The 27,856-nt window shown below is 61.8% G+C and overlaps 4 protein-coding genes across 4 annotated transcripts; all 4 read right to left on the bottom strand.

Annotated features, from left to right (window-relative positions):
- Positions 1–4,768: 4,768 nt before the first annotated feature.
- Positions 4,769–6,503, bottom strand: SOCS1 (suppressor of cytokine signaling 1). Its single transcript, XM_079121042.1, has 2 exons — positions 6,374–6,503; positions 4,769–5,876 (listed from the first exon to the last, which is right to left on the bottom strand). The coding sequence occupies exon 2, from the start codon at positions 5,824–5,826 to the stop codon at positions 5,191–5,193; it is 636 nt and encodes a 211-aa protein (XP_078977168.1). The 5' UTR covers positions 5,827–5,876; positions 6,374–6,503; the 3' UTR covers positions 4,769–5,190.
- A 10,284-nt stretch (positions 6,504–16,787) lies between these two features.
- On the bottom strand, positions 16,788–17,096 carry PRM3 (protamine 3; the record flags this gene model as incomplete). Its single annotated transcript, XM_079120534.1, has 1 exon — positions 16,788–17,096. One exon carries the CDS (start codon positions 17,094–17,096, stop codon positions 16,788–16,790), a length of 309 nt encoding a protein of 102 aa, XP_078976660.1.
- A 1,345-nt stretch (positions 17,097–18,441) lies between these two features.
- On the bottom strand, positions 18,442–19,266 carry PRM2 (protamine 2; the record flags this gene model as incomplete). Its single annotated transcript, XM_079120535.1, has 2 exons — positions 18,702–19,266; positions 18,442–18,649 (listed from the first exon to the last, which is right to left on the bottom strand). The coding sequence occupies exons 1-2, from the start codon at positions 18,977–18,979 to the stop codon at positions 18,442–18,444; spliced, it is 486 nt and encodes a 161-aa protein (XP_078976661.1). The 5' UTR covers positions 18,980–19,266.
- Positions 19,267–22,774: 3,508 nt separating this feature from the next.
- On the bottom strand, positions 22,775–23,138 carry PRM1 (protamine 1; the record flags this gene model as incomplete). Its single annotated transcript, XM_079120254.1, has 1 exon — positions 22,775–23,138. The coding sequence occupies one exon, from the start codon at positions 23,136–23,138 to the stop codon at positions 22,917–22,919; it is 222 nt and encodes a 73-aa protein (XP_078976380.1). The 3' UTR covers positions 22,775–22,916.
- Between the last annotated feature and the right edge of the window lie 4,718 nt (positions 23,139–27,856).

The following is a 27,856-nucleotide window of genomic DNA, read 5'->3' on the forward strand; positions in this document are numbered from 1 at the left end:
GCTCAGACTTCCTGTGCCGGCTCATCCTCATCTGCGCCCATGGCCCCTCAGGCTACTGGCTGCCCCAGGGCCACTCCCCAGGGCCCCTTCCACCCTGGGGCTGGATGGTAATGGCAGCCCTGCAGGGGGGTTGACGGCCTATGCCACAGGGAAGGGCCGGCTGAGTGAGGGGCTTGGAGTCCTGGCTGGTTCTGTGGCTCCAACAGCTCGTGTACCCCAGGTGCTGGGTACAAAGCACCAGCCTGTGAACCCGTGGGCGCTGCAGGGGCGAGTGAGACCGTGAGCCTGGGCGTCAGAGGCACCTGGCTCGAACTCAGGCATGGACATTGCCCTGCCTGGGGGCCAATCCTTAGCCTTTCTGAGCCCCACTACGCAACCTGGCCCAAGTGGTCGCACTCATTAGGTGCTCAATAAATGGCACTGTTTAAAACAGCAGCCAGGCAAGAGTCCCAAAGCAGAGGGGCACATCCCACTTGCTGGGCAAAGTGTGTTAACTTGGAATAATCCGTGAATTCAATTTTGCTCACAGGTAGAAAGTTAACCTCATTTCCAGGTGAGGGAAATAGGTTCAAGACCTAAGGACTGAAGGGTCTGGGCAGGTGGGTCAGTGCAGCCTGGGAGCAGATGGGCACTCTCTGGTCTCTGAGGACTGCAGAGCGCCAGCGAGAGCCTGCTCTCATGGCCTTGACCTGGCGTAACCTTGGGACATGTCCTTTCTGGGTCTTAGTGCCTTCTGACAGCCTCGAGGCCCCAGGGGCCTAGATACACTGGGAGGCCTCGAGGCCAAGCGGAGGCCAGAGAGGCCCAAGGGAAACGAACGCTGCTGAACAGACGGTGCAGAGCACAGCCTGGTCCTGGGCCCCCGCAGCACGATGACGTCAGCGCTCTGCACGGGGGACGCCAGGATTCGTGGGGTTGGGCTGAGCCAGTGGCCGCTAACAAGCCTTACTAGAGCAAGCGCTGGGTGGCAACCGGCTGGCGGCCACACGCAGAACGCAACAGGCCAAGGAACAACATGGGCGAGGGTCCAGAGGCAGGCGGGACGTTGAGTGCTCAGGGTAGGCCCGGGCAGGAACCCCGCGGGCAGTGTGCTCCCCGAGCGTTGGAGGGTATTGGGGCCTCACAGCTGTGGCGGGGCCTGGAACCCAAGTCCCCATGAGGCTTGTCGATCAGGTCCCAGGTCAGGTCAGGGCCAGGGCATCAGACGTAGCCCACGGGGTCAATCTCGCCAAGTCCTGGGCCCGCGGAGGCTCTGGGTGATGTCAGGGAGGCCTGGAGAGAGGCTCGGGGAGGGAGCCACAGAGCAGGCATCCAAGTGACGGTGGCCACACCCACCTGTCCGTCCCTTCCGTGTCCCTTTCAGATCCGGTGCGTCCTCCCCCACAGGGGGAGTGGGCCTCTAAGAAGCTTCTCATTGGAACCTGGGAGGCCACATCTTGAGGCCGTGTTCAGACCCAGGCCTGGGGATGCCTGTGGGTTTCTGCTAAAGTCTGCCCCACACTGGTCCCAGCATCCTTCAGGGCCTGTCCTGTGGCTTTTCTCGATGGGCTGGGATTGAGGGGTGTGGCCAGAATGACCCCCACCTGCCATCAGCAATTCTCACTCCCCTGGCCCGACTCCAAGGAGCAGCCGAGGACCGGGGCACCGCACCAGTTAGATCAGGTCACGCCCGGTGCCCCGTCAAACTCGGCGTCCAGGCTCTGGACAAGGCACGACCAGCGCTGCCAGGCCCGCCTCCTCCGCTCCACCTCCCTGCCCGGCCTGGCTCCTGAAGTGGCCTGAGTTCATGCCCACTGAAGGCCTCGGCCCTGGCTGTCCCTCTGCCCACCATGCAGATCTTCCATCTGCACTCGCTGGCGCCTGTCATTCCAGGGACATCCCAGAAGAGCCGGGTAGCTGCGGCCACTGTCTTTTCATCTGAGCACTGTGGCTGCTTGGAATGTTCTGGTCCCTCTCCTGCACATTCAGTCATTTACCCTCCGAGGTCTGGCATGGGGCCTTGAGCAGGGACCAGACGCCTCTAGTTTTTTCCCGGAGCCTGGGCCTAGAGTACTGCCTGCAACATCGGAAGCACCGTGAACCTCCACGGTCATTTTTTGACCTTGTCACGCAGAGATGGCTTGAGCCCTGCTGCAGGCCAGGTTTGATGCTAAGGGCTTTCTGTCCACACCTCATGGACGAGGCTTGGCTCTCTGCCTCCCAAGATGGTAACAGGACCTACTCATAGGTTGGGGGATACATCAAGCCGAGGCAAGGCCGAGGAGCATGTTTCCAGGGGACCCCTGCCTCTTCCCTTCCTTCCCCATTTCTTTAAAAAACCCATCGTGTTGAGAACAGGACACACCTGGTCCAAGTTCTGGCCATTGCTTTGGAGCTGGGTGACCCTTAGTAGGTAACTGGACTTCTCTGAGCTTTCACTGCCTCATCAGCAAAGTGGGATCAGAGTGCCAGCTCAGGAATGGCTTCGAGGACAGCCAGAGGCTGCTCCGGCATCAGCGCATGGTGCTCACCCTGAAAGCTGCTCCTTCCTCACCGTGCCCGCCCCGCGCCGTCCCCCTGGGTGCTCAGGGCAGGGGGGCCGGCATGGCGCACCACCCTCCTCTCACTTTTTCATTATTGACGTAAGTGCTGCTGAATCATGAAGCTGAGGTTTGAGTGAGATAGAGAATCTGCACCACCGGGAAGCCACACTGCGCGTCTACACACACACACACACACACACACACACACACACACACACACACACACACCCTGCCCGCCAGAGGTGTCTGCGCTGGATTTCAGTCACACGCTGCCTGGTGTGCAGCTCCCAGGGGCTTTTAGGTCACTTTACATGTTAGTAAGGATTTTTTTTTTAATGACTCATAAAGTGAAGAAGGGGCCAGGTCTGGGGGGTGTGCCCGGCGGGGCCCTTATTCTCCGCTGTGCGGCTTCAGGTTTTAGAAGGGAGTGGGTTTGTGTCTCCAGGACTTGTGTAACAGGAAGATGATTGGTAAACTTTTTCCAAGACAGGAAAAAACCCTTAGTGTGCTGTGAACTACCTGCCACTTCATCCCTGTTCTGACCAGGACCCGTTTCCTCATTTGTAAAATAGGGATGTTAACAGTCCCAGAATCAGAAGGCTTTAAGTAGGGGACAAGGGGGCTGGGAAGGGCCTCCCGCCAAGTGCTATATATATCTGCCAGCTGCTGCTGCTGCTGCTATTATTATTGCAACCGTTAGGTCCTCGGGGTGCCTGGCGGTCCCCAGCCTATGAAGCAGTATTTGAGGGGCACAGAAAATCTGGCTCCATCGCCTGCTGCCTGCCTGGCTTTGCCTATCTGAGTCGGTTGATCTGCAAAGTGGGGGAAGGGCTGGAGCTGAGGCTTAAACAAGGAGCCAGGTGCACCGGAAGGGGTCCTGCCGGTCTGCAGTCATTGTTAGGAGCATTACCTGATCCCCAGGTGTGGCCTTCTTGGAGATGTCCCTCTCTCCAGGCACTGCCCGGTGGGCTGGGATGAAAAGGACAGGGACAGGCCTTCAGTAATCCACACAACAGGGCGGGAAGGGCAGGGGATGTTTTCGCAAATTTAGAAAAAGCAGCGAGTTCTTGCAGGTGGCGACTTCGCCCCACAGCCCCTATTTCAGGACGAAGTGGCCAAAGCTCTGATGGCTCGCCTGGCCACCCTCCCTCTTGAGAAGTGGAGTCCTCTTAATCCCCAGACAGGCCTGAACCGCTCCAGTCCGTTCACTTGATGCTGCCCTCTCAAATCTGCCAGGGATTACTAAACACTGTCACTTCTGAGGCTGAAGGCACCATGTCTGCGAGGCTGCTCAGCCCTAAACTCAGGTCACTCGGGCAGTGCTGCCAGGTTCCTGCGCGGCCCATCTGTCAGGCCAGCCACAGACACAAGAGCCGTAAAACCCACGTCCTGGGCACCTCCTGGTGCCACGGCTGGCCGTGTGCCTGCAGCGGCCTCCCTCCCCTGCTCCTGAAAGCGTCACCTCCCAGTTGCACAGAAGGCTGCCCGTTTTAGAGGCAGAAACTGAGGCCCTGAGAGGCAGAGGGAAATGCCCAAAGTCACCCACGGGGGCCCTTCTGTCACCACAGACCACAAAGCCTCTCTCCAGCTCCAAGCTGTGTGTTCACCAAAAAGTACACGAGACAGAGCAGGGCGGGAAGAAGGAAGTCAGACCCAGCCCTGCGTCCTCATGATCCCATCTGAAATAAGCCTCCCTTGTGCCGAGTTTCAGAATGGGCCACTCCTCCCAAAGCTCATCGTGCCCACCCCACCCCCACCCTCTTCCTGGAACTTGCTGTGGTCATAGGAGCAAAGAAGTTTCCTCTCTAATCCATTTTGAGCAGATTCCACGCGCACAGCCAAAAAGGCCAGAGTGTCATCTCTGACACTGGAATGGCCACAAACAAATTTACCAATGCCTGGGTTTTCTCTTCCCTAACACGGGGACGGGAGCCAGTGCTGAATTCACAGTTGTCTCTATAGAGGATTAAGTCAGTGGAGCGGTAAACGCAGAGAAATAACTGGCACACGCTGAAAGCTCGAACGTGAGCTGCCATCTTACTGGACACACCAAAACCAGACCAAATATCGTTCTCCTGAGTTGTGAGCAGAAGCCTTCAGGGTGCCCAGCCACAGAGTGCTGTCCCCCACTCAGCCTCTGAACTGGAGCACGGGCTGAAGATCCCTGGCCCTGGCCCTGCTGAGAACCCAGGGCAACTTTTGGCCAAAGTACACGCTCCAGAAATCTTTTTTTCTTTAAAAAAAAAAACTTTCATAATAAAGTTTATTACCTAAAGTGGCTGTAAAAAATATAAAATAGGATTCTGCACAGCAGAAAAATAAAGCCAGAGACCCTCCCCCAACCCCTGGTTTGTGCAAAGATACATATATGTAAACATGAAGAGGTAGGAGGTGAGAGTTCAGGTCCTGGCCCCAGACAGTTAAGTTAAGCTGCTACAACAACCAAGGGGACCCAGAGGGAGCACCAGGAGGGGGAGCGCCCCCCAAAGGTGGGGAGGGGTCTGCGGCTCTGTCTCCAGCCGAGAGCGGGAGGCTCCTCGCCCCCCACACCCACTCCCTCCAACCCAGGCGGGGAGGGCACCCATGTGGTTCCAGGCAAATAATAATAATTAATAATAGAAAATAATAAGGCGCCCAGTTAATGCTGCCCGCGGGCGGGTGCGGCCGGTCAGATCTGGAAGGGGAAGGAGCTCAGGTAGTCACGGAGGACGGGGTTGAGGGGGATGCGCGCCAGGTTCTCTCGGCCCACGGTGGCCACGATGCGCTGGCGGCACAGCTCCTGCAGCGGCCGCACGCGGCGCTGGCGCAGCGGGGCCCCCAGCATGCGGCGCGGCGCGGCCACGTAGTGCTCCAGCAGCTCGAAGAGGCAGTCGAAGCTCTCGCGGCTGCCGTCCAGGTGGAAGCGGCCGGCCTGGAAGTGCACCCGGATACTCGTGGGTCCCGAGGCCATCTTCACGCTGAGGGCGAAGAAGCAGTTCCGCTGGCGGCTGTCGCGCACCAAGAAGGTGCCCACTGGCTCGGCACGCAGCCGCTCGTGCGCCCCGTGCACGCTCAGGGGCCCCCAGTAGAAGCCGCAGGCATCGAGGAGCGCGCTGGCGCGCGTGATGCGCCGGTAATCCGCGTGCGAGCGGAAAGTGCGGAAATGAGTGTCGCCGGAGGCCGGGGCCGGGGCCGCCGGGCAGGGCCGCGGGCGCGCCGGGGCCGCCGACGAGGAGGAGGAAGAGGACGAAGGCTCTGGACGCCGTCGGGACTCTGCTGCCGTGGAGATTGCATTGTCGGCTGCCACCTGGTTGTGTGCTACCATCCTACACGAGGGGCCAGCCGGAGGGGTGGGCCATAGCGTCCGGGGGTGCGCTGATGAGGGAGACAGGCAGTGAGCCGGGGGCCTGGGCGGGGCTGGGCAGGTGAGGAGTCGCGAGGTGGCTCGGGAGCGCGACCCCTGTGGGCCTCAGTGGGCTCATCTGGAAAATGGGCTTTTCCGACCGCGGAGCCCTTCCAGGCGGGCGGGGACGGAGTCCAGGCTCCCGGTCGCTGGGAGCGGGGGGCGTGGAGAGGTGTCCAAAAGATGCCTGCCCCGACTCCTGCCGCCTGGCCCGCGGCTCCCCGCCCGGCGGCCGCCGCCTACTGGCCATGCCGGGGACTGGCGCCTGGTACCGGCGATTTGGGCAGAGGCAGGAGAAAGGCTGCGTTGCGGGAACCCCGCGCGCGGGGGGCGGCCTGGGTGGGGCCGGCGGGGGTCTGGGGCGTGGTGGCTGCGACTCCACCACGCAGACCCCGAGGGCTGCCCGGTTCCCGGCGGCCCTTCCCTTCCCTCCCCTCTCCTCCCGCCTCCTCCCCACGGCCCGTCTCACCTGGCGGCGGGGCGCGGGTCGCCGCGGGCGGGGCGGCAGGGGGCTCCGGGGCGGCTCTCGCGCATGCTCCGGGGCCGGGAGCCGTGCAGCTGCCACGGCCGCAGCTCGCTCTGCTGGTGCCCGCCCCTGCGCCAGGCTTTTAAACTGGCCTGGAGGCGGGGCCCGCGTCCGAGGCCCCGCCCCGCGGCCCCGCCCACCAGCGCCGCTTTCGGTTTCTCTTTCCCGGGTGGCGCCTGGCGCGGCGACTGGGACCGTTTTCCCACCGTCTGCGGGACCCGCTTCGGGGAGGTCCTCTACCCGGACTGGTCCTCGCACCTGTCCTAGCGCCCCTTCGCCGCGGGGCTCTGGCTCCGCCCCCGAGTCTTCGGGTCCCTTCTCAGAGGCCCCCTTAAGACCTGGCGCCCGCACTTTTGCCCCTGCCATCTTCCGCCCCAGAGCTCTGCAGCCAGGCCCCTCAGGATGCGCTGGAGTGGCTCTGACGCGCCTTCTCCCCCTCCAGGTGTCTCCGCACCCACCTGGGAAAGAGCTCTGTCCTCTGCTACTCTGGAGCCAGAACCCTCCAGGAAGCCCCAGCAGGACCCCAAGCCCCGCATCCGCAGCCCTGCGCCCTGGGGACTGCCTCCACCGCCCAGCCCACCCCCGCAGTCCGGGAGCCTCGGCTGGCCACCCCGCTCCCTCCCGGCTGGCCGCGGTGCCTGGTCTTGGCTTGGGCTTCCCAGGAAGCAGCGGCCAGACCGCAGGCTTCAAAGGAACCCTCGGCGGCGCGGGAGGGGCGCCTCGACTCCGGGCAGAGTTCCTTGGAAGCCGGGCGGGGCAGCTCAGGGCCCGGCCGCCTCCACCCTCGTGCCCTGCGCCCTACTACGGGACAGCCGGAGACGCTCAGGCGGGGGAGAGGCGGTGGCTTGCAGTGGCTGGCAGATCGAGACCGGCGCCCATCCTCCCGGTTTTTGTTTTGGGGAGAGCACAGCCGGGCACTTCCAGATGAGCCCGATGAGAAAATGGTCCATTCTCAGATACGGCGATTCCAGAACCCCGGCTTCCTCCCTCTTCGCTTACCCCTCCACGGCTCCAGCGAGCTTGGTGGGTCCTCCCCTGCTCCCCACCCTGACGCACCCGCTGGGCTGGGATGCCGGGGCTGGTGGTGAGGACTGTAATCCCCCGCGTGCGCTCTAGTGCTTCTGTTCATGGGGGAGGCCATGGAGTAGGCGCCTGGCCGGCATTTTTTGAATGAAGGCAAGTGGGGAGCCCCAGAGTCAGGAGGAGTCCCATGAAAGAGCTCGGGTCCGACCGGCCTCACACTGGCACACACTGCCCTCTATGGTCCAACCTGGGCAGCTCCTCCTCATCCTCCTGCCTCCAGACTGCCTCAGTTCCCTCTGCCGGAGCCCACCGGTCCTCCTAAGCATGCGGTGGTGGCCCAGAACTAGCTTGGCTGGGGGGCCCCATCTGCTCCTGGAACTTGCATGTGGCCAGGGCTGTGGTGGTCATTGGTGTGACCACCCTTGGTCTGGCCTCATACAGAGGGGTGAGAGAAGATGCAGAGCCAGCATCATGTGCCACAGGCCAGGGCTGTGGTCATCCCACAGATGTTGGTGAGTACCTGCTGCAGGGGGGGCACGCTGGGCAGTTCGGGGGTAACATGAGCCACAGTAACAGTTAAAAGCCAGACCCTGAGCCTAGACCCACTTTCAGCTCTGCCGCCCGTAGCACCATTAGCCTGTCTTCTGCAAGCCCCCTTCGAGGGTCAGAGCATGATTCTTGGTCGGGGCTTGTAACTGCTCCCTGTGTAATAGAACACCCAGCAGGTGTCTGTGCTTGTCCCTGTTTGTCTGAGGGTGCCTGCGGGGGTGGCGGCGTGTTGGAGCCCACAGGCACGTGGCTTTCCTGGCTTGGTCCTCGGCGTCCTTTTTAGAAGCCCTACCCCAAGGAGCACAGGACAGAAAGGCACAGTGAAGGAGGAGGAGGGGTGCTTCATGGGGTTCAGCAGGCCCCCAGGGGTGGTGCCCCATCTCACTTGTGCTGAAGTGGATGGTCCTGACCAGGAGGCGACAGCCCTAGCCGGCTCCTGCAGGACACTCTTCCCCGCCCGCCCACCTCCTTAGCACCTCTGGGCAGAGGAAGCCCTGTAAGTGGCTGATTGACAGCCTCAGTGGTACTTGGGAGAGCCCCACCCCTCCCCAGGGTCTCCTGTCGCCCTTCCCCCATGACCACTGCCCCCCATGTCCTCCCTCATTTCCTTTAGTGATCTGCTGGCCCGAGCGAACTGTGTGCTAAGTGCCTTGCGGATCTTAACCCACTGAATTGGCACAGCAATGCAGTCACCCATTTTATAGATGTGGAAACTGGGACTCAGAGGGGCCTCAGGGGACTCACTGCTCAATGGCACGCAGTTCAGAAAGGGCAGAGCTGGGCTTCATGCCCATGGCATCTGACCCCGAAGCCTTCGCCCTTGACCGCTGTGCTGTGGACGCCTCCCTGGCCCCCATGCCTGATGGTCTCCATCCTGGTCTGTGTCCTAGCGACCAGTGAGATCCAGCTGTGCCCCAGGCTGGTCTGGGAGGATGGGACAGGTCTGCGGCTTCCCGCCACGGGTGAGCTTGGAGAGGCTCCAGGTCTTGCCTCTCGCTCTCTGCCTTTCCCTTTGTAGCTTGGATCCTCTGAGTGAGGGTCAGATTCCTGAGCCCTTTCTCCACCCGGCCAGGTTGCAGAGTCCACAGTGAGTCAGGCACGAGTCCCTGGTTGTCCCTGTGCTGGTTCTCATCACAGCTGTCAATTACAGTTATATTGCTTTCGCTTTATTTTCTGAAATTCTGAGTTCAAAGTGAAACCAAATCCAGATGCCAGTGAGGAAAAGGAAACATGCTGAGTGAAGATCCCCCAACCCTGCAGGACTGGCTGCCGGGCACCCAGGAAGCAGGCAGTGTGAAGCCCTGGAACGCTCAGACTCCACAGCAAGACTAACGTGAACCAGGTTCTGACCATGCCCAGCTGTGTGACCTTGTGGAAGTGACTTGCCCTCTCTGAACCCCATTTGCCTCATCTGCCAAATGGGCTCTGGAAGCTTTTGGACCTCAGAGAGTAGCAATGCATAAGTCCAGAGCAAAGTGCAAGGCGTAGAGTGACTGGCAGGGGTGAGTTCTTGTCACCGGGCAGGCGAGAGCTCTGTGTCCACGGCTTGTTGGCCACAGGCTCGTGCACAGGCCTGTTCTCCTCCCTGCCTTGGCCCAGAAGCCAGGGGCCCGGCGGCAGCCGCGAGGAGCAGAGCTTGGGTTTTCAGTTTCTTTTTCCAACTCTGGCAGCATCATGCTGGGAAGAGCACCCCTGGTCAGGGTGTGTGATTCTGAAAGTGCTCTGTGCCCCAGAGCTCCCTGACCTCCTCAAGGGCACCAGCCAGCAAGGTCCCCGGGGAGTCTGCGCCCCGGAGCCCTGAGCTCTGCTCGTGTGCACATCCTGCTGCCTGTGTACATCTGTCACTTCGTAAGTGTGTGGCATAGGGCAGGCTTCTTACTTCTCTGGGCCTCAGTGTCCTCCTGGGGCAATGACAGATCTAGTTAAGGCCTTCCATATTCAGCAGATAGTTATTGAGTGCCTACTGTGTGCCAGGGACAGGGGTCTTGGGAATCTTCAAGCAGACTGTGGGAAGACAGTGAACTTACATTTCAGATCATACAGAGGACCTGTAGGACATAGGGAAAAGGGGGTGACCAGGTGTTTGTGGGTCAGCAAAGGCAGTCAGGGAAAGTCTCTTGGAGGTGGTGATACCGGCATTGAGTTTGCTCTAAAAGCAGAGTGAAGAGGACCCCAGTGGTGGGAATAGCCAGTGCAAAGGCCCTGTGGTGGGGTGATCGGCAGGCTTGAGTTTCAGAAAGGAAGACAGTGCTGTTGATGTAGAGTGAGGGGCTGGCAGGGGTCAGGTCCGTCGGGTCACTTGTTGAGTGGCCAGAGGGGCTCTGATTCCACCTGAGTGTGCAGGACTAAGGGCGCGGAGACATGCTGGGACTGGATGTGGAAGGAGCCCTCTGGCCGCTGACCCTTGTACCGCAGGGGCTTTAGCCAAGTTAAGCCATGGCTGCAGCCTCAGGGCACATGTTGGGACTCTGCGTGACCCCTGGGGTGTCCCCGCAGCAGCTCCTGAAGGGAGTGAAGTCGGTCCTGAGGAGAGCTGGGGCATCCTGCTTGCTGCTCAGGGGCCCGCAGCTGAGTCCTGGGGCCAGTCCTAAGGGGCCCTGGAGGGGGAGTCCAGCTTCCGTGAGCCTCTGCAGGCCAAGGCTCATCTTCATTATCTCACTTAATCCTTCCTGTGGTTCCGCGGGGTGGAGCCCTGGGGCCGCCAGGCCTGGCTCACAGGCCTCTGTCAGGAGAGGCCACTTGTCGCCCTCCTTCCCACAGCAGGACAGCTCATGTGTTTGGAAGGGAGGAGAGCGGGGGCAGGAGTCCAAGGAAGAGGTCGGAAAGGCCAGGGGTCCTGCGTGGCACAGGCTGGGGGACGGAGGCGGACAGCAGGCTCTCCACCAGTGACCGGAAGGAGGCCCAGCAGAGGCGGCAGGAGCCCGCCCTCCGGCCCCCCGAAAGCAACCGCTGATTTTATGTCAACAGTTCCACACTAGGAGGGGCAGAAAAGTGGGTCCTGGGACAAGGTTTGTGGAGTCCAGAAACCCCTCATCCCGGCCGGCTCCCCGTTCCTCCCCGCCCGCCCCGAGCAGCTTCAGGCCAAGTAGCTTAATCCAGTGGCCCCAAAGCAAAGAGCTGCCGCCAGGCCCCAGAGGCCAGGCCAGGCCTTTTCACAGTGACCCCCTGGCCGCGGCACAGACCCGGCTCCCCTGCATTCGCGCACTGTGCTAACGAGGTCTGAGGCTGGACACAGACCTCCGGAGCAGCAGGCTGAGATGCCGGCGCCTGGCAGTACCCCTCCCTGCCGTGCAGCTGTCCGGCATGGCGGGCAACTGATGAGGGGTGGGCTTCGGCCCAGCTCCTGGGTCTGGGGAGGCAGCTCGTTTCAGGAAGCGCAAGCCAGTGGCAAACTCCAGCCCAGCAGGCAAGGCCCAAAGTAGAGACCCTGAGTAGAGGCCCCTCGCTGGCTAAGGAGGAGGTGATCCTGGACTTCTGGACAGTCTTAAACCATGGTGGGGTCCAGCCCCAGGCTGGGGTGGAGAACAGTCCCGGTCTAAGTGCTGCATGAGAATCTGAGGGTCAGAACCAACTCCGGAGGCTGAGGCAGGAGGATGGCAAGTTCCAGGCCAGTCTGAGCACCTTAGGGCTGGGGATATGGCTCCCTGGGTTCAGTACCAGAGGAGGCTGGGCCTGGCCTCCAGAGCTGAGCCCCATCCTTCTGGGGGAATCTGCAGGCCTGGAGGCAGAGCTTGCACGGGCCGCAGCTGCTGTGGCCCTCTTTCCTTTCTTTCCTCTTGAGTTTTTTACTTCCCCATATGAAACGATCAAAGCGTTTCCCCTCCCCAGAGGCAATCCCAGGCACCAGCTTGGTCTGGGCCCTTCTAGACCTTCTCCTGCACGTGTGCCGCGTGTGTCTGCCTCTGACCGTGGGGCTGTGTGCAGAGCGCCTCTCCCGGCAGGATGGGCCATCTTTCTTCCTGTGGCCCTCTCCCCCTGAGGCATCCTGGTGCAGACCCCCGTCCTTTCAGCCCTGTGCGGGATCCCTCCAGCGCACCCATGCATCCCGCTGGGAGCTCATTACCAGATGCTTGGCGCTTCAGCTCATGTGACGGGTACACAGAGGCATCTCATTGTTGCTTTTAAAGTCTGCCTTTTCTTTCGTTTATTCAGCGAATGTTTACAGAGCTCCTAGCGTGCCGCACCCCATGCTCCGTGCTAGGGATGGGATGATAAAAACCAGGCCTCTTTGCTCTTCACAAAGCCTGGGGCACCTAAGCACCTAAGGCTCAGAGAGGTTAAGGCAGGCCGAGGGTCACCCAGCAAGGGAAGGGGGAGCTGAGGTTTGAATCTAGGTCTGAACGGCTGCAGCCTTAAGCTCCTTCTCCTGAATCAGACCCCAGGTGAGCCTCTCGCCCCAGGGTCCCCACCCCCTCTCCTAACTGCTTTCCCTCTGCCCTGCCTGACCTGGGACCATGGTCCCCTGAGTGACCCCAGACCAGACTGCATTTCAGAATCTCCCAGGCTCACTTTACCCCAGTGCCCGAGAGTCCAGGCACCTTCAGAATCCCAGTCCCCTCTCGGTGGCTAAGTTGAGTGCCTGTTTCTGTTTCTTGGGTTTCCAGCAGGCCTGGCCCCGCCCCGGAGCAAGAAAGTGCAAGAAGGAGAGTCTGTGGCTTGACCCTCCTGCCACTGTGAGCGTGGCCGGCACGTGCCCGCCGTGTCCGCCCGCACGTGTGGGGCACAGTACGCATTTGGGGCCCACGTGTGAACGTGAGTCTGAGTGGGCTTGGACAGCCGTCTGCTTGCCTGGGGGTCCGCAGGTGGGTGCTCTTGTCTGGCTGTGGGGCTCGGGGACGTGTAGGGTCAGGGACGGAGCCCAGACCACGCACCTGCCCGGCGCCCCGCTTCCCTCTGCCAACCGGCTGCCTTCGGGGATCCCCCTTCAAGGACACAGCTGGGGCTGAGGGCTCCCGCGGCAGGCGGGCTCTCTGAAGTCCCGTCACCACCTCCTCCGCGCCTCGTCCCTCCCGCCGGCCCTGAAGCAGACCCCACCCTCGTGAGTGGCTTTGCGGTGGGTTCCAGGGTGCCGGCTTCCAGGGGTGTCGCGTGGAGATGACCATAGTGACAGGTTCCCACAGCAGGAGGGGTGGTCCTCACCGGCCCGGTGGGCTGGCAGCCTCCCCTGGGCGGGGTGACCCAGGGGTCCCCCGGGAGTGCTGTGCCCTGGCCAGTGTCTCAGCCCTGAGGGGCAGGAGAGGGACCTGGAGGACCGGCCCTGGCCCGGCTGACTCCCCTCCTGTGAGCCTAACCCGTCACTCACAGCCGAAGGGGGGCGTCAGCAGCGTTGAGACGGTCACAGAGGTCCTGGACTCAGCCTGTCCTGTCCGCTCGCTCGTCCCTCCGTCCGTCCTCCGCGGAGCCCACGTTCCTCTGCTCCTTCCCGCCCCGTCCCGCGGTTCCGCCTCTTCTCTGGCCCCTTCCGGGTCTCCGTGGTCGTCCCGCCGACCTGTCTGTCCACACTCTACCCTCTCTCCCCTCCTCGGGTCCATCCGGCCACCTCGCCAGCCACGGCTGGACTGACCAAGCCCACGGTTCACCCTTCCGCGCTCGTGGGCATCCGACTCCACGCCCAGCCCCTGCGTCCAGCAGCCTGTCCTGAGTCTCACCGCACGCACCGCCTCCGCTGGTCTGTCCCCCCATCCCGCACGCGCCTGCTCTGACCTGCCCTCCGGTCCACACGCGTCCACCGCCCCTCGTCCACCCGTCTCCCCGCCAGACTCTCCCGGCTTATCCGAACCCTGGTCCCCGGCTCAGCAGACCATCTCCCATCCAGCTCCTCCGCTGTCTGTCATCCTGATCCACCTGCCCGTTTCTTCGGAGGACGGGTCCCTCCGTGCGCCCTGCGCTCAGCCTGCCAGCTCCGTGGCTTCTCTGCTGCCCTGTGGTTCCTGTGCCCTGGCTGGGGGGCAGCAGCCTTCGCCTCACCGCTCTTGAGGTCCGAGGTCCGACGGGGCTGCTCCCCCGACCTCTGGGCCCCAGGGCCTCCCCAGCGGCCTGAAGAGCCCCAGCCCCGCCTCTTTGTCCCGTCCCTCTGGCCCTGCTGACCCCTTTCTCTTGTTCACCTTCCCTTCCCAGGTCCTTCTCTTCCTGGGGAGGAGGGGCAGTGGGGCTGGTGGACCCCGAAGTGTTTGTGGTGCCGAGTGTCAGGCTGGGGCGGGGGCTGGGACTCTGATGGCCAGGGGACTGAGTGGCGCTGGCTGCAGGTGTGGCTTGCGGCTGGCAGGGGGTGGCTGCATCTGGGCGTCCCTGGGCCACCGCCTCCTCTGCCAGCAGGCCCAGCCTCCCACAGTCCCCGACAGCCAGCAGCTGGGGCTGACTGGTGGCCACAGCGGGTCACCCATGTGGACAAAGCCCCTTCCCTCCCACGTCGCCCCCATGGCGGGGCCGCTCTGGGACACCCGGTCGTTCTGCTGCTGTTAAGAGGGAGTCGCTGGGTGAGGCCGAGCGGTGCCTGCACCTCGGGTCCCTTGGTCCCTTTCAGCTCTGGATGGTCACCTTTTCAAGTCCCAGCTTCCCCGGCCTTGTAGAATCGGGACCATAACTGCCCACCTCACAGGGACGTTGGCAGAATCAGCTGAGAGTGTGACGTCAGCCGTTCCCTCAGGCCCAGGCGTGGTGGTCAGAGGGCAGCAGATACCCAACCCAGCGGCCAGCCCCTTTCCTTATCCCAGGAGGGCAGGCCTGGCCCCAGGGATGGGTGGCTGGGAGATGGGCCAGTGGCGAGATGGACAAGTCGGGCCAGCCTGGTGACAAGTGGATGGTGGATGGTCTGGGAGGCTGGGAGGCCATCAGGGTAGCTGTGGACTGGTGGGTGGTCCTGGGGCCTGCCTGGCAAGCCCACCTCCCCATCGAGAGCCGAAGCCTGGAGGTTTAGAGCCGCTCCAGCCCCCGCCGGGTAGGTGGTCTGGTGGCCGAGGACTGACAGGCCTCTTCCTGGGGTGACCACAAGGCCAGGTGCCTCCTGCCTGCCCAGCACTGGGCACGGTGGATGCAGGTGTCCTTGCCCAGACACTCCTGGGCGTCCAGAAGGAAGCCCAGACCTGCGATGGAGCCCAGGCCCCGTGTGACCCAGGGTCTCCAGGGAGTCCATCCAGAGCCAACCCCTCCCCAGGCCTCGACCAGCCATCCCCAGCAGTCCCAGCCCAGGCGACTTGGCCCCTGCTGCCCACACACAGCCCCATCCCTTCCTTCGACATCTGCCCTCAGTGGCTTTCGCCCAGGTGGACTTGGGCCTGTCAAGGGGCCCACGGGGCAGACACCTCGCAACGGCACCCTTCCCTCAGGGCCCGGGCCGCCCTCCCAGGCTGAGCCCCCAGAACTGTGTCCCCGTCCCAGCCCCTGGAGCCTGCTGTGGTGACCTTATTTGGGAAAAGGGTCTTTGCAGGTGTAATTGAACTAAACCTCTAGGTGAGAGCAGGCGGGCCCTCCGGGCGCTCGGCGCTCTGTCGTGGAGGCTGCTGGCCGAACCGGGAAGGGTTTCTAGGTCTCTGGTCCTCCCCCCACGGCTCACGGCCTCTGTGGAGATTGCCAGCCACTCTCAGGGCCACCTGTCCTTCACGGGGCCTCTCCAACCCTCCCAGTGCTCCACGGAGATCTGGAGCCATGTCCCCCACCCGCACCCCACGCACTGTCCCTCAGGACGGAGGCTGCATTTCACCACCAGGGACCCTGGCGATGCGACCTGGGCTGCGGTGGACTTACGGGGCAGGAGGGCAAGGCTGGTCCGACGGAGGCCCTGTGGCAGGGGTGCTGCCAGCACGGGAAGTGGCGGGCTCTTATCCTCCACTGGCCTCTGCCATCTGCTGGCCATGGCGGCCTCACCTGCAGGCAACCCATGGCCTACCCCCAGTCCCCAACATGACTCCAAAGACCCCAAGCCTTCCCCAGAAAGGCCATCTCCCCACCCTGGTCCCCATCGGGGTCCTTCCACCCGGATGGTGCGGCCCGGGACTGCAAGGGCAGGTGGCAGTTGCCATCTCTGGATAGGAGCAGAGAAGGCACAGGGGCAGGTGGCAGCAGGCCATCGAGCTCCGCACTGAGCCAGGCGGGGGCCCCCAGCCTGAGCTCCTTGTGCCCGGCAGCCTCTCGGGAGGGTCTGTGCCCCCAGCTGGACCCCGGGCTGAAGGCAGGAGTGACCTGCCTCCAGAGGGCACCGATGGTCCCGCGGATGGGCTGGAAAGGAGCCAGGTCTCCCGCGAGGCAGATGGGACCACCGGGACCCCTCCCAGCTACACCCTCCACGTCAGGCCCGGCCCCAGCAGCACCTCGCTTGAGCTGTCAGCCTCCCAGGAAGCAGATGGACAGGCTGGGGCTCAGAGACACACAGTGACTCCCTCAGGGTCGCACAGCAGAAAAGCAGCCGGAGCCCCATGTGCTGAGCTCCTAGGTCAAGGCTCCTTAAGAAAACACCGTCCATGCTCAGAATGACAGATGGGGTTCCCCTGCGGGAGACCGTCCGTCCCCCTGGGGCTGGCATCCAAATTTGCAGAGCCATCCTGCTGCCCCAGAGCTGGGGGTCTGAGGCAACTTCCTGGTCCAGGCCCCCCACTTTCCACCCACTGGGCCGCTGCCCCAGATCTCTGGCCTCCCATGGCGGCCTTCCCCTGTGCGGGCACACGGGGTCCTAGAAGGGAGAGGGGGAAGGAACTCGAGCAGAGGGATCCATGGAGACTGTTTATTGACTCTTCTCTGCAAGTCCTCGCTGGGCCGGCGGCGGGCAGCCTCGCTGGGCCGTGGGGTCGGGCTAGGAGTGCGTCTGCTTGGCCTCGGAGCTCTGCTGGGATCCCGGCTTGTCCTCCGCGCCCTCCTCCTGCTGCTCGGGCTCCATCAGCAGCAGCTTGCCCTGCACCGGTAGCTGCTCCTCGTCCTCCTCATCGTCCTCCTCCTCCTCCTCGTCCTCCTCCTCCTCCTCCTCGCCCTCTGATGACAGGGAGAAGTTATCCTGGCTCACGCAGGCCACCAGCTTCTTCATGGAGGACTCGTGGCCCCGGCCGTGGCCCGAGCTCTGGCCAGTGCTGTGGCCCGTGCTGAGCTTGGCGCATCGGGAACCCATTGCCCGCTTTGCCTGTCTCTCCGGACTAGGGAGGGAGGCGGCTGGGGGCGTGGAGGGGCTGTGAGGCGGAGCAGGGCACTGACATCACAAAGGGGCCCTGGAGCCCACCCCCACCCAGCCCGGAGGGGCCAGCGGGGAGGTCTGTCCAGCGTGGCCGTGGCCTGGGGGCTGCCCCTTCCCTCTGGCCTCACTGGCCTGGAGCTCGTCCTTTTGGCAGAGTCTTGGGGGCAGAATTTTGGGAGGGACAGGCCCAGGGACACCCAGAGCTGTGGATAGTTTGCGAATATGGGTCAGAACAGCAGCTGCCTTGGGGTGGGCACCCCGGAGACTTCCTTCCCGGGGCTGGAACCGTGGGCTTCTTGACCTGCTTGCACTCGGCAATGACCCACTGAGTCGTGTGCTTAAAAACCTCTGCCTCCACCAAACTTCACAGCCCTCACAGGGCTGGGGTGCAGCTTGGGGTGGGCGCAGCGCAGAGCACGGGGCTCCCTTCCCAGCACACACGAAACCCACCCTGCCGTGTCTGGGCTCAGAGGCCAGTCCACCTCTTGAAAGGCAGCAGCTGCCCAGCTTTCTGGGGCGCAGGCCTCTGGAGACGTGAGAGAAGTGCCCGTTGGTGGTGCTGTCCGGTCCACACCACACAGCTGCACGCAGAGACGGGGGTTGACCCAGGGGAAGGGTCATCGTCAAGCACCAGGGATCCATTTAAATGGGATCTTGCCGGGGGCAGGGGTGGCATGCCCCTGTAATGCCAGCTACTAGGGAGACTGAGACAGGAGGACCTCAAGTTCAAGGCCAGTCTGGGCAACTTAGACTCTGTAGCCCAGCGGTAGAGTGCTCGCCCCGTATGCAAGAGGCCCTGGGGTCCGTCCCCAGCACTGGAAAAAAAATATCAAGTCATTATGACTCTTTGAGATGTCTGCCTCTTAATCTGAGTGACAGTGACAGTTACTAAGGGTCACCTCTCCAGGTGGGCCAGTGTCCCTGTCAGAGGAAGGCAGAGTTCAAGGAGTGGATTCCCGCCCGAGCCCCCGCCCTGCTGTGTTCTGGCTCATTCTTGCTGGAGCACACCAGACCTGCGCCCCCAGGGCTCTTGGGCCCTCCGCTGTGCATCCGGCCACCCCGCATTCAGACTGCGCTGCACAGTGGCCCTGTAGTCACCCTTTTCGTGGAGGGGGTAAGATGCTTTGGAGACCCCTAGGGCAGAGGTCCGGGTCCCCGTGTGTGGTCTTTGGCACATGTGACGGAGAAAAGGACAGTGCCAGGGGGCGTTTCCCAGACCCCTCGGCCCACCAGAAGGCCAGGTTGCTGTCGCGCAAAGGAGACCCAGGGGCCAGGGTTGGCGTCAGTCTTTATTTGGCAGCTGCCTGCTCGTCGCGCAGGTGTCGCGGGCTCCTAGGCAGCTCGGGGCCCAGGCATCCGGCGCAGGAGGGTGTTTCGGCCGCTCGGCCATGGTGGGCAGGTGACAGGTTCCGGCGGGGCTGACGAGCCTAGGGAGGTTTAGTAGCATCTCCTGCATCTCCTGCATCTCCTCCTCCTCCTGGTTCTGCAGCCTTTGGAAAGAAAACAAGGAGCTGGGGACTCTGGCTGGGCCGGCCCCCCCACCTCCCCGGCGCTGCCCGTGGGGCACCTCGGTGGTGGTGGTGGTGCCGCCTGTGTCTGCACCCGTGGCGCCTCCGGTGCCTCCGGCGGCAGGACCGGCGCCGCCTGTGGATCCGGTGCAGCCTGCGCCTGGAGCAGCCGCCCCTCTGCGTCCTCCCGCAGACCTCGGCGGGCTCCTGGTTCAGCTCCTGCTCCTGCTCCTGGTCCTCCTCGCACCCCTCCTCCTGCCTGGGCCCCTGCTGCGGGCGCTCGCTGGGGCTCCTCACGCGGTATCGGACCATGGTGTCGGCAGATCAGGGGCAAGTGGGCTGAGGCTGCAGCTGGCCGTGGCGGGAGGGGGCTCGGGCCCACCTGCTCTTGGTGTTGCTGTTGGTCTGCTCGGCGGGGCGCCCGGGGCTCATATATAAAGGGGCCCCCACTATGACCTGGCGGCCCTGCCCAGCCCCCTCTGTGAGGGCGACTCAGGGCAGGGCCCACTGCCTGGCACACACCTGGGGGGTAGGGCCAGGGGACCCCTTGCCTGGCCTGTAATCATGTGTCCCCTAGAGCAAGTGGACCCTCAGGTCACAAGAGAGCCAGGGTTTCCTCTGTCCCGGTCAAGCCTTGTCCTGCCAGGTGGCAGGAGTTCGTCCGAGGCCGCCCCCCAGTCTCCGACTTGAGGGGTCCTCTGTGCACTGACGTGACTGCATAATAGCTCACTGCCCTCGAGCAGTCCCTGCGTGCCTGGAGCTGACCCGCCACCTCCCACGCCTTTCCCCGCTTGATTTCCATGATCTCTGCTCCCCCACTTCTTTTCCTTTTTCCTCTCTGATTTCCACAGGTGAGAGAAGACATAATGACGCTTGACCTTCCGAGTGTGGCTTATTGGCATAACCGTCTTTAGTTTCATCCGTTTTCCTGCAAACGATATAACTTCATTCTTCTTCATGGCTGCATAAAACTCTGCTGAGCATAGACGCCACATTCTCTCATCCATGCCTCTACTGGCGGACACCCAGGCTGGTTCCACAGTTGGGCTATTGTGAATTGTGCTGCTATAAACATGGTTGTGCAGGGATCACTGGACCATGATGACTTTCGTCTTTAGGGTAGAGGCTACGGAGGGGGACGCCTGGATCAGATGGTGATTCCAGGCCTAGTCTTCTGAGGAACCTCCATACTGATTTCCACAGCGGTGGTACGCATTTCTGACCCCACCAACATCAGAAAAGTGTTCCTTTTCTCCACATTCTCTCCAACACTTACTGATTTTATTCTTGGCTGACATTCTGACTGGCGTGAGATGACATTTCAGTGTAGGTTTTAATTTGCCTTTTCCTCATTGCTCATAATGTTGAAGTTTTTCGTATATTTGTTGGCCATTTGTATTTCTTCTTTTTGAAATTGTCTGTTGAATCCATTGGCCCACTTACTAGTTGGGTTATTCGCAATTTTGGTGTAAAGGTTTTGGAGTTCTTTATATATTCTAGATACTAATCCTCTGTCAGAAGAGCAGCTAGCAAAGATTCTCTCCCGTCCTGAGGGTTCTCTCTTCACATGCCTAACTGCTTCCTTTGCCGTGCAGAAGCTTTTTGATTTGATGCCATCCCATTTGTTAACTCTTGGCACGGTTTCTGGACCGTTGTCCTATTGAGAAAGTCGGCGCCTGTGTCTAAAAGCTGGAGTTTTGACCTTGGTTTTCTTCTAGGAGTTGCATAGTCTCTAATTCCTCGGTCTTTGATCCACTTGGAGTTGACTTTTGTGCAGGGTGAGAGATCAGGGTCTAGTCTCATTCTTCTCCATGTGGATATCCAGTTTTCCCAGCACCATTTAAAAATTAAATTTGTTTTAAATCTTTTAACCGTGGTACATTAAAAACATAAAAGTTGTACCTTTTGAGGCTGGGGGTGCAGCTCCGAGGTAGAATATTGCTTAGCGTAAACCAGCTCTGGGTTCAGTCTCTAGCACTAAACCAAACCAACCCCCTCTGTATTCCTGCGGCACCTTGGGGTGATACGTGACTACGGTGCATAACGTCTGACTGGTTTGACTTGGATGATCCAGTGGAGTTCAGAATCGAATCGTAGCTGCTGAGCAGCTCTTCACCCTTTGTGGAGGGCCAGGAGGACGGGTGGACAGCCACAGATGTCCCCACAGATGTCCCCGTCCCAGTCCCCACCTCCGAGCATGCTGCCTCACATGGCCAAAGGGACTTTGCGGATGTGGTTAAAGCCAGGATCTTGAGATGGAAAGACGATCCTGGATTACGTGCGGGGTTCCAGTGCGACCACTGAGGCAGGCGGGAAGAGACGCAGGGCTGTGCCATGGGCTGAGGAAGGCCACGGCCGGGAATGCAGGCACGGGTCTTCCCAAAACCTCCAGAAGGAGCCAGCCCAGCCGGCACCGTGATGTTAGCCCTTAAAAGACCCGTTTTGGGGCTGGGGTTGTGGCTCCGTGGTAGAGTGCACGCTCCCCTAGCACGCGTGAGGCCCCGGGTTCGATCCTCAGCACCACATAAAAATAAAGGTATTGTGTCCACCCACAACTAAAAATTTTTTTAAAAAAAGACCTGTTTTGGAGTTTGTGTGTGTCTCTTTACTTGGGTACCAGGGATTGCGCTCAGGGCTGCTCTGCCACTGAGCTACACGGCAGCCTTTTTATTTTTTCCTTAGAGACGGGGTCTTGTTAAGTTGCCCAGGCTGGCTTTGAACTTGTGATCCTCCTGCCTCAGCCTCCTGAGAGGCTGGATCACAGTGCCTGTGCCCGGCTCTGCTTTGGACCTGTGACTGACAGGACTGTAAGATAATGAACTTGTGGTCTGAGCTATGGACGCTGCGGCCACGAGAAGGAACAGGGGCTAAATCCTGAAGCCCCAGCCAGGGGAGGGGACGTCCCCTTGGTGCTCATGTGCCGTGCCCTCTGGGAGAAGAAGGCACTTCTCGGTGGCCCTCGGCCTCCCCTGGGGCACTGGTTGAAACCACAGATGACCAGGGCTTACCCCAGGTCCTGCTCCGTTCAAACCTCCATGGGTAGAGCTCCATGATCAAGAAAAACTGCCGCCCTCCTGGGACAGGGCTGGGGCGCCGCTGCGGACGTGGCAGGCTCCCCGTGACTTGGTTCAACTGCAGCCCACGGGTCTTCACAAGCAGCCTTGCTGACCATGGCTGGGTGGCAGGGAGCTGGGCACTCACAGCTGCGCACAGAGGACGCATCCGCTGGGCACAAGGCAGGCCTGCCAGGGTCCTGAGTTCTGGTCACCGGTGAGGTGCCCTGGGCTTCGTGCTGGTGCCATCAAATGATTGTGACCCGGGGCACGTGGAGGGGTCTGAGGGCTGGGCTTTCCTAGCCAGACCAGGTCCAGGTCCAGTGGTGCTTGGGTCCAGGTTTCCAGCCACCTGTGGTCATCTCCACGTGAGATGTGGGCAGGGGCAGCCCCGGCTGTGCAGGTTGGCAAGTCCCCAGTGCCTTGGGTGTGATAGTCTGCCTCCTCGGTGGCACTGCCGAGGACTGCGTGTGAGATTCAGTCCACTCACCTGCCCCCTGGACGAGTTGTCCTTACACCTGACGGGGATGGAAACTGGACGAGTGGCTGAAAGTCACTGACCAGTGACTGACTAGCCAGATGCCCCCTTTGGAAGAGCAGAAGTTTCAGCTCTGGGCTGAAATAAACCCGCGTGGCGCTTTGTGAGGTCACGAGCTTCTTTTGTGTGGTGCTGGTGACCCACCCAGGGCCTTTCGGGCACTGGGCACGCTCTGCCAGAGCCCCCCGGCCCCCTCCTGCTTGGGGCCATGACTCAGGAGGAAGCCCTGAGGTGTGTTTGCCAAACCCTGCGGGACACTCGCTCCCGCCAGGCCCATTCAAGTCCCCGCACGCGCCCGGAGTACCCAGTGGCCCCCACGGGCACCGTGATCCGGCCCCAGAGCCCAGCTGGGTCGGCCTCTCCAGGTGGTCTGGGGAGGCTGATGGCACTGGGATCGGCCATGCTGCTGAGTGGAGATCAAATCCTGTGTGACGGTCACTCTCGCCCCACCTCCGCCCACCCCGCCCGCCCCGGCTCCCTTCTCAAGGACGATGAGACGTTGGGTGGGATGATTTTTCAACATTTATTGACAGGCGGCATTGTTCCTTAGCAGGCTCCTGTTTTCACTGAATGATGACACTTTCAAGATGTGGCAAGAGGGTCTTGGAGTCTGGTAGAATTCTCGGGCAGGAGTTGGATGGACTTGCTACTTGCGCGTTTAGTATCTCCTACACCTCAGGGTGTAGGTGCGGCGGCAGCACCCTAAGGAGGAAGGGAGAGGCGTTGAGGGGCAGCTGGGCCCGGGCCCCCCACCCCGGGCTGGATCCTTACTTCTGGCTCTCCGCCTCCGACAGCATCGTCTCCTTCGTCTGCGACATCTTCGTCTCCGGCGGCGGCATCTGCTCCGGCTTGGGGCGCGGCAACATATGTACCTGGCCATGGCGCTGGGTGGGCTTGGCTTACGCTGGGCTCAGAGCAGGGAGCACCACCTGGGTCGAGCCAGCCAACCTGTGAGCAGGTGGAACTTGGTGGGCTGTGAGCCAGGGCCCCGGGCCGGCTCCTCTTATAGACCCAGGGCCCCCCTGGGCATTGTGAGGTCAGAGAGGCGCCACCTCACCGGCCAGGGCCAGGCCTCCTGCATCGCGTCCATATATGGGCATGTGAGGGGAGGGCGGCCCCCAGGGGCCTCGTGTCACAGCCACAGGGACACAGGGTGACCCCTGGACAAGGCCAGTCACTCGCCATCCCTTTACAAAGTATCGCTGAGCGCCCGGCTCTGGGAGGGGCCCTGGGGTCCAGGGAGGGCGGAGGCAGGTTCTCCTGCTGCCTGGATGGCCATCTGGCTATAGGGGCAGGAGCGAGATGAACACACGAGGGGGCCCCGGGGGCTGGGGAGCCCTGCGGCCTCTCTGGTGGAGGAGCTGGCCCCTCGCACGGCGCCAGGGAAGCCCGGGAGGGATGCCAGGGAATGAGCCCCTCCCGTGAGGTGTGACTCCAGGGTCCCCCGGGGGCATGGCGGCCTCTCTGACAGACGTTTGGGAACTAGAGGGGGTGGGCCAAGCCCAGGAGAGCACTGAGTGCCACCCAACTGTCCGCCTCAGAGTGCGGAGGCCACCTTATGGGAATTTCACCTCCACGGACAAAAGTAAAGGCTCCCAGGCCCAAAGGTGTGCGGCGGGTGGGGACCTGCCCCTCGGGCTTCGTCAGGTGTTCCCACCGCCCCCTGGGCCAGCGGGGCACCAGGGAGCCGCTGAGGGTTGAGTTTGTCAACTTATAACAGAGAATCAGAATGAGGGACGCAGACTCTGGCGTTCTCCCTGAGCAGGTGGAGGCCGTGGGAGTGCGAAACAGTGTGTGTGTGTGTGTAGGGGTGACAGGGCAGCTGCCCACCAGTGCTTCTGGAGACGTCCTGGGGAAGGGCCAGAGGGCAGCCCAGAAGTCACCCAGCTTATGGTGGTACATGCCCGGGCATCCCAGCTACTTGGGAGGCTGAGGCAGGAGGACTTGAGACCAGCCTCAGCAGCTTAGTGTGACCCTGACTCAAAATAAAAAATGAAAAGGGCTAGGATGTAGCTCAGTGGAAAGCACCCCTGGGGTCAAGCTCCAGTACTACAAAATAAAAAATAAAGGAAAAGAACGGAGAGGAAAGGAAAGGGGAGGAGGAAGGACACGCAGGGCTGGTGGAGACACGCCACCCCTATCAAGGACCCAGGCTTCTTTGCTCTTTCAGCTCTGCCTTCAGCAAGTGCTCAGAGTTGTCTCCTGCACCAAGATCAGGGCTGTCCAGGACAGCTGTGCAGTTTGCACACTGCTCCAAGTTCCCAGCCAAGGGATTGAGTAAGGACAAAATCCTACCCGCGGTTGGCTGGCCAAGTGGGCCAGCTGCCTGTTAGGGCCGCCTCTGCCCACGGGGGCTTTGTCTAATCCAGCTCCTCACAGACAACATCTTTTTTAAGTTGGAAGGTACACTAAGGGCTAGCCTCAGCCTTGCCGGAAGCTTAGCTTCCCACTGTCTGAGCAGGAGAGGAGACAGGTGAGGTAGAGGAGACTTCCAGCAATTCCCTCTGACCCTGGGGATAAGTGGGGTTTAGGAAGGAGAGAGGGGACAGGGGACCCGGTAGGCCGTTAGTGCTGGCCCTAGAGAGAATGCAGCCCACCCTCCTCCAGGGGAAGCTGTGACTTTGAACCTGAAGTTCACCAGGTGCCCAGGGGCCGTGCTGCACATAGCAGGTCAGCGATTGCTGTTCCTTCACTGACTTATGCCTAGACCCAGTAGTTATTGTCCCCGTCCTCTCACACATGATACTTGTCCCGTTGTTTTTACAGAGCTGGGTATGGAACCAGGACCTCCCACAGGCTGGGCAGGCCCTCCGCCACCGAGCCGCACCCCAGCCCCACAGAACTTCCAGAAGATAACCGGTGGGTCACAAAGGAGCCCAGGCAGCAGAGGCTAACACATGCCCTGGGCCAAGACAAGGACCCTGAGACGGACAGGCGGGCCCTTGAGTAAGTGGTCACTCTGCCTTTCACAGAGCAGGACCCGCCAGGCACTGTCCTCAGGCCGGGGACACAGCAGGGGTGGGAGGGGTGGTGCTCCTGCTCCCCCGGAGCGCTTGCCAGGTGGGCAGTGCGTTCAGGTGAGTGGGTAAGTGAACAGGTACTTGGAACCAATCACAAACCGGCGCCTAGAAGAGGTGGGGGTGGGGGTGGCGGGTTGCCCGGAGGGTCCCGCGGGTGCCTGGGACTTGCCTGTTTGAGGACGTGACATTTTCTGTTTTGCTTTTTAAAAGTCTAACTTCCAGAACGGGTAGCGTGGGGTATCTTAGCGGCCTCACAGAGCACACTCAGAGGGCTGGCACGCCGCTGGATCTCAGGTGATTAAAAACTAAGGCCCCGGCCGAGACGCGGTTTGAATGCTTCTGCCAGCAAGGGGCGTTTATTTCCCTGACGTGATTAAAGTAGAAAGAATCGGTGGGTGTTTAGGAAAAGCCAGATTTTACCTTTAAGCACCAGGAAGCCGGCGTTAAAATCAACTCAATGTGACATAATAGCTTATTGATCCCAATTAAACTCAAAATGAAGTGCACTTAAAATTGCTTCTCTGGAAATGAAAAAAAATGACAAAATAACATTTTACATTCCTAAAAGATGTTTGAGAGATCACACGTGCGTCAGAAGAGGTTGGAAACGTTATTCCCGGGGGCTTCAGAATCCCCAGGCCTCAGCGTTGAGGAGGTGACATCCGGGGGTAGGCACTGTGGTGGCAGGAGCTCGGGGCGCCCTGCTGTCCGGGCGGCTCTGCCCCGTGCCGCCTGTCAGGGGCCCAGCACCGGCAGCGTCCAGCGGTCCTGAGCATCGCGCCTCGGCTCTGGGCAGAGGCTGGGAGCTGCAAGGCTCCTCCATTTCTAATTGCCTTGGCCTCCAGATGACCCCACTGGTCACATGACCCTCGTGGCCAAGTCCTGGCTTGAAGTCCCACTGTGGAGGGGACAGTGACTCTGTGGGCTTGTCACCATCTGCCACAAGAGCCAAGAGGAGCACAAGACCTGAGACTGGCAGGGAACCAGTACCCACCAGGGTCCTGGGGAGGCTGCTCTGCCCCCCAGGGAGAGTGACCAGGGGTTGGAAGGCTCAGGAAGGGGATGGCCAGTGCAGAGTCCTGGGGACAGGAGGAGCTTGGGACCCAAGAAGACTGCCGTGGCTCCAGAGGAAGGAGCGAGCTGGCCCCGCAGAGGCATTGCCGTGGACCCCGGAGACCACGGGGAGTCCCAGCAGGGGCGGCCCTGGAGCCCAGCCTCTGGGCCTCTCTGAAGGGTTGGGGCCTGGCTCCCTGACCGGCCCGGCACTTGCCACTAACTGATATTGGTTTTCTGCCCCCCACCCAGGAGAGGGACTTTCTTGGGTCCAGCGAGGCCATCGGGTGCCGAGATGGTGGCCCAACGCATGGAAGGAGCCGGGTGGTGGCCGGGGGGGTCACTGGAGGGAGAAGGGTGCTGGTGTGTCGGCCGCCTCTGGCCATCTCCCCGGCCTGGAGCTCCGGGTGGTGACTCCAGACACACCCACTGGCCGCCTCAGCCCTGTTGGGTATGGCCGAGGGCAGGGCCTCACCAGGGCCTGGTCACCAGGACCCCTGTCCGCTCCCCCAGATCGAATCCCAGGAGGACCCCAGCTCCACCTGGAGGCCCCGGCTGGGCAGTCACATGGCCGTCCTGACCCCTCCCAGCCCCTTCCCACCTCTGTGATGTCATAAGGCCACATGGCCTCCTGCCCAAGGGAGTCACCAGAGCGGGGAAGACGGGAGGGCCGTGTGTCCCCAGAAGGCCGAGGGCCGTCACTTCTCAGAGCGGAGGGGCGCTTGGCAGTGATGTGACACCATTCAGACGTGCCCTGTACCCCAGCCGGGTGTCCCTCATGGCGGTGCGGGTGGGTCTGCCGGGGGTGATGGCCAGCTCCTGGGGCTGTGGCTCTCTGCTCCGGCATCCTGTGCGGTGACCAGGGCCACACGCGGGAGGGTCACTGACACAGGGCACCGTCCACCCTGTGGAGACTGGAATCGCCCACCGGCCGCGGGCAGGGGAGGCCCAGGGGGCATGTGCTGGCCTTCTGGGCGGTCTTGACGGTCCAACTCGTCTGCGGTTGGAGATGGTCCCTGGACCGGGCCAGGACCCGTCCCTGAGGTCGACCCTGTTACTTCCATGATCCTGAAGAAAGGGGAAATCATCACCCGTGACCCTCGGGCCCCTGCTGTGTGCCCCAGCCCCGTGAGCGGGTGGCTGTCCCTGCAGCAGACCTGGTCCTGGAACAGGGACGTTGGCCCCAGCAGACCCCGCCCTGGCTCCCCAGCACCACCCGCGGGGCCATGTCGAAGCCCAGAACCAGCCTCAGCACCTGCTGTGGCAGGCCCTGGACGCTGGGTTCCGCCTGTGTGTCCACAAGGCCTCTCCCACCGGATCCGCCCGGGGCCCTTGTCCAGGCCCCAGGTCTCACAGGAGGATGGCCCTTGCCCCACAGAGTCAGCCTCCCTCCTGCCCGTCCCTGGGCTCCAGGATCCCAGGCCCCCCGGCTCTCCTGTCTGGGACTCCCCTTTGTCCAGGGTCACTGCTGGCCAGCTGCCTGTGAGGCAGGCAGGGATCTGACTGGAGGAGGCTGGGCTTGCCA

Source organism: Sciurus vulgaris (genome assembly GCF_902686455.1).
Source record: "Sciurus vulgaris genome assembly, chromosome: 18".
In the NCBI taxonomy this organism is placed as follows: domain Eukaryota; kingdom Metazoa; phylum Chordata; class Mammalia; order Rodentia; family Sciuridae; genus Sciurus; species Sciurus vulgaris.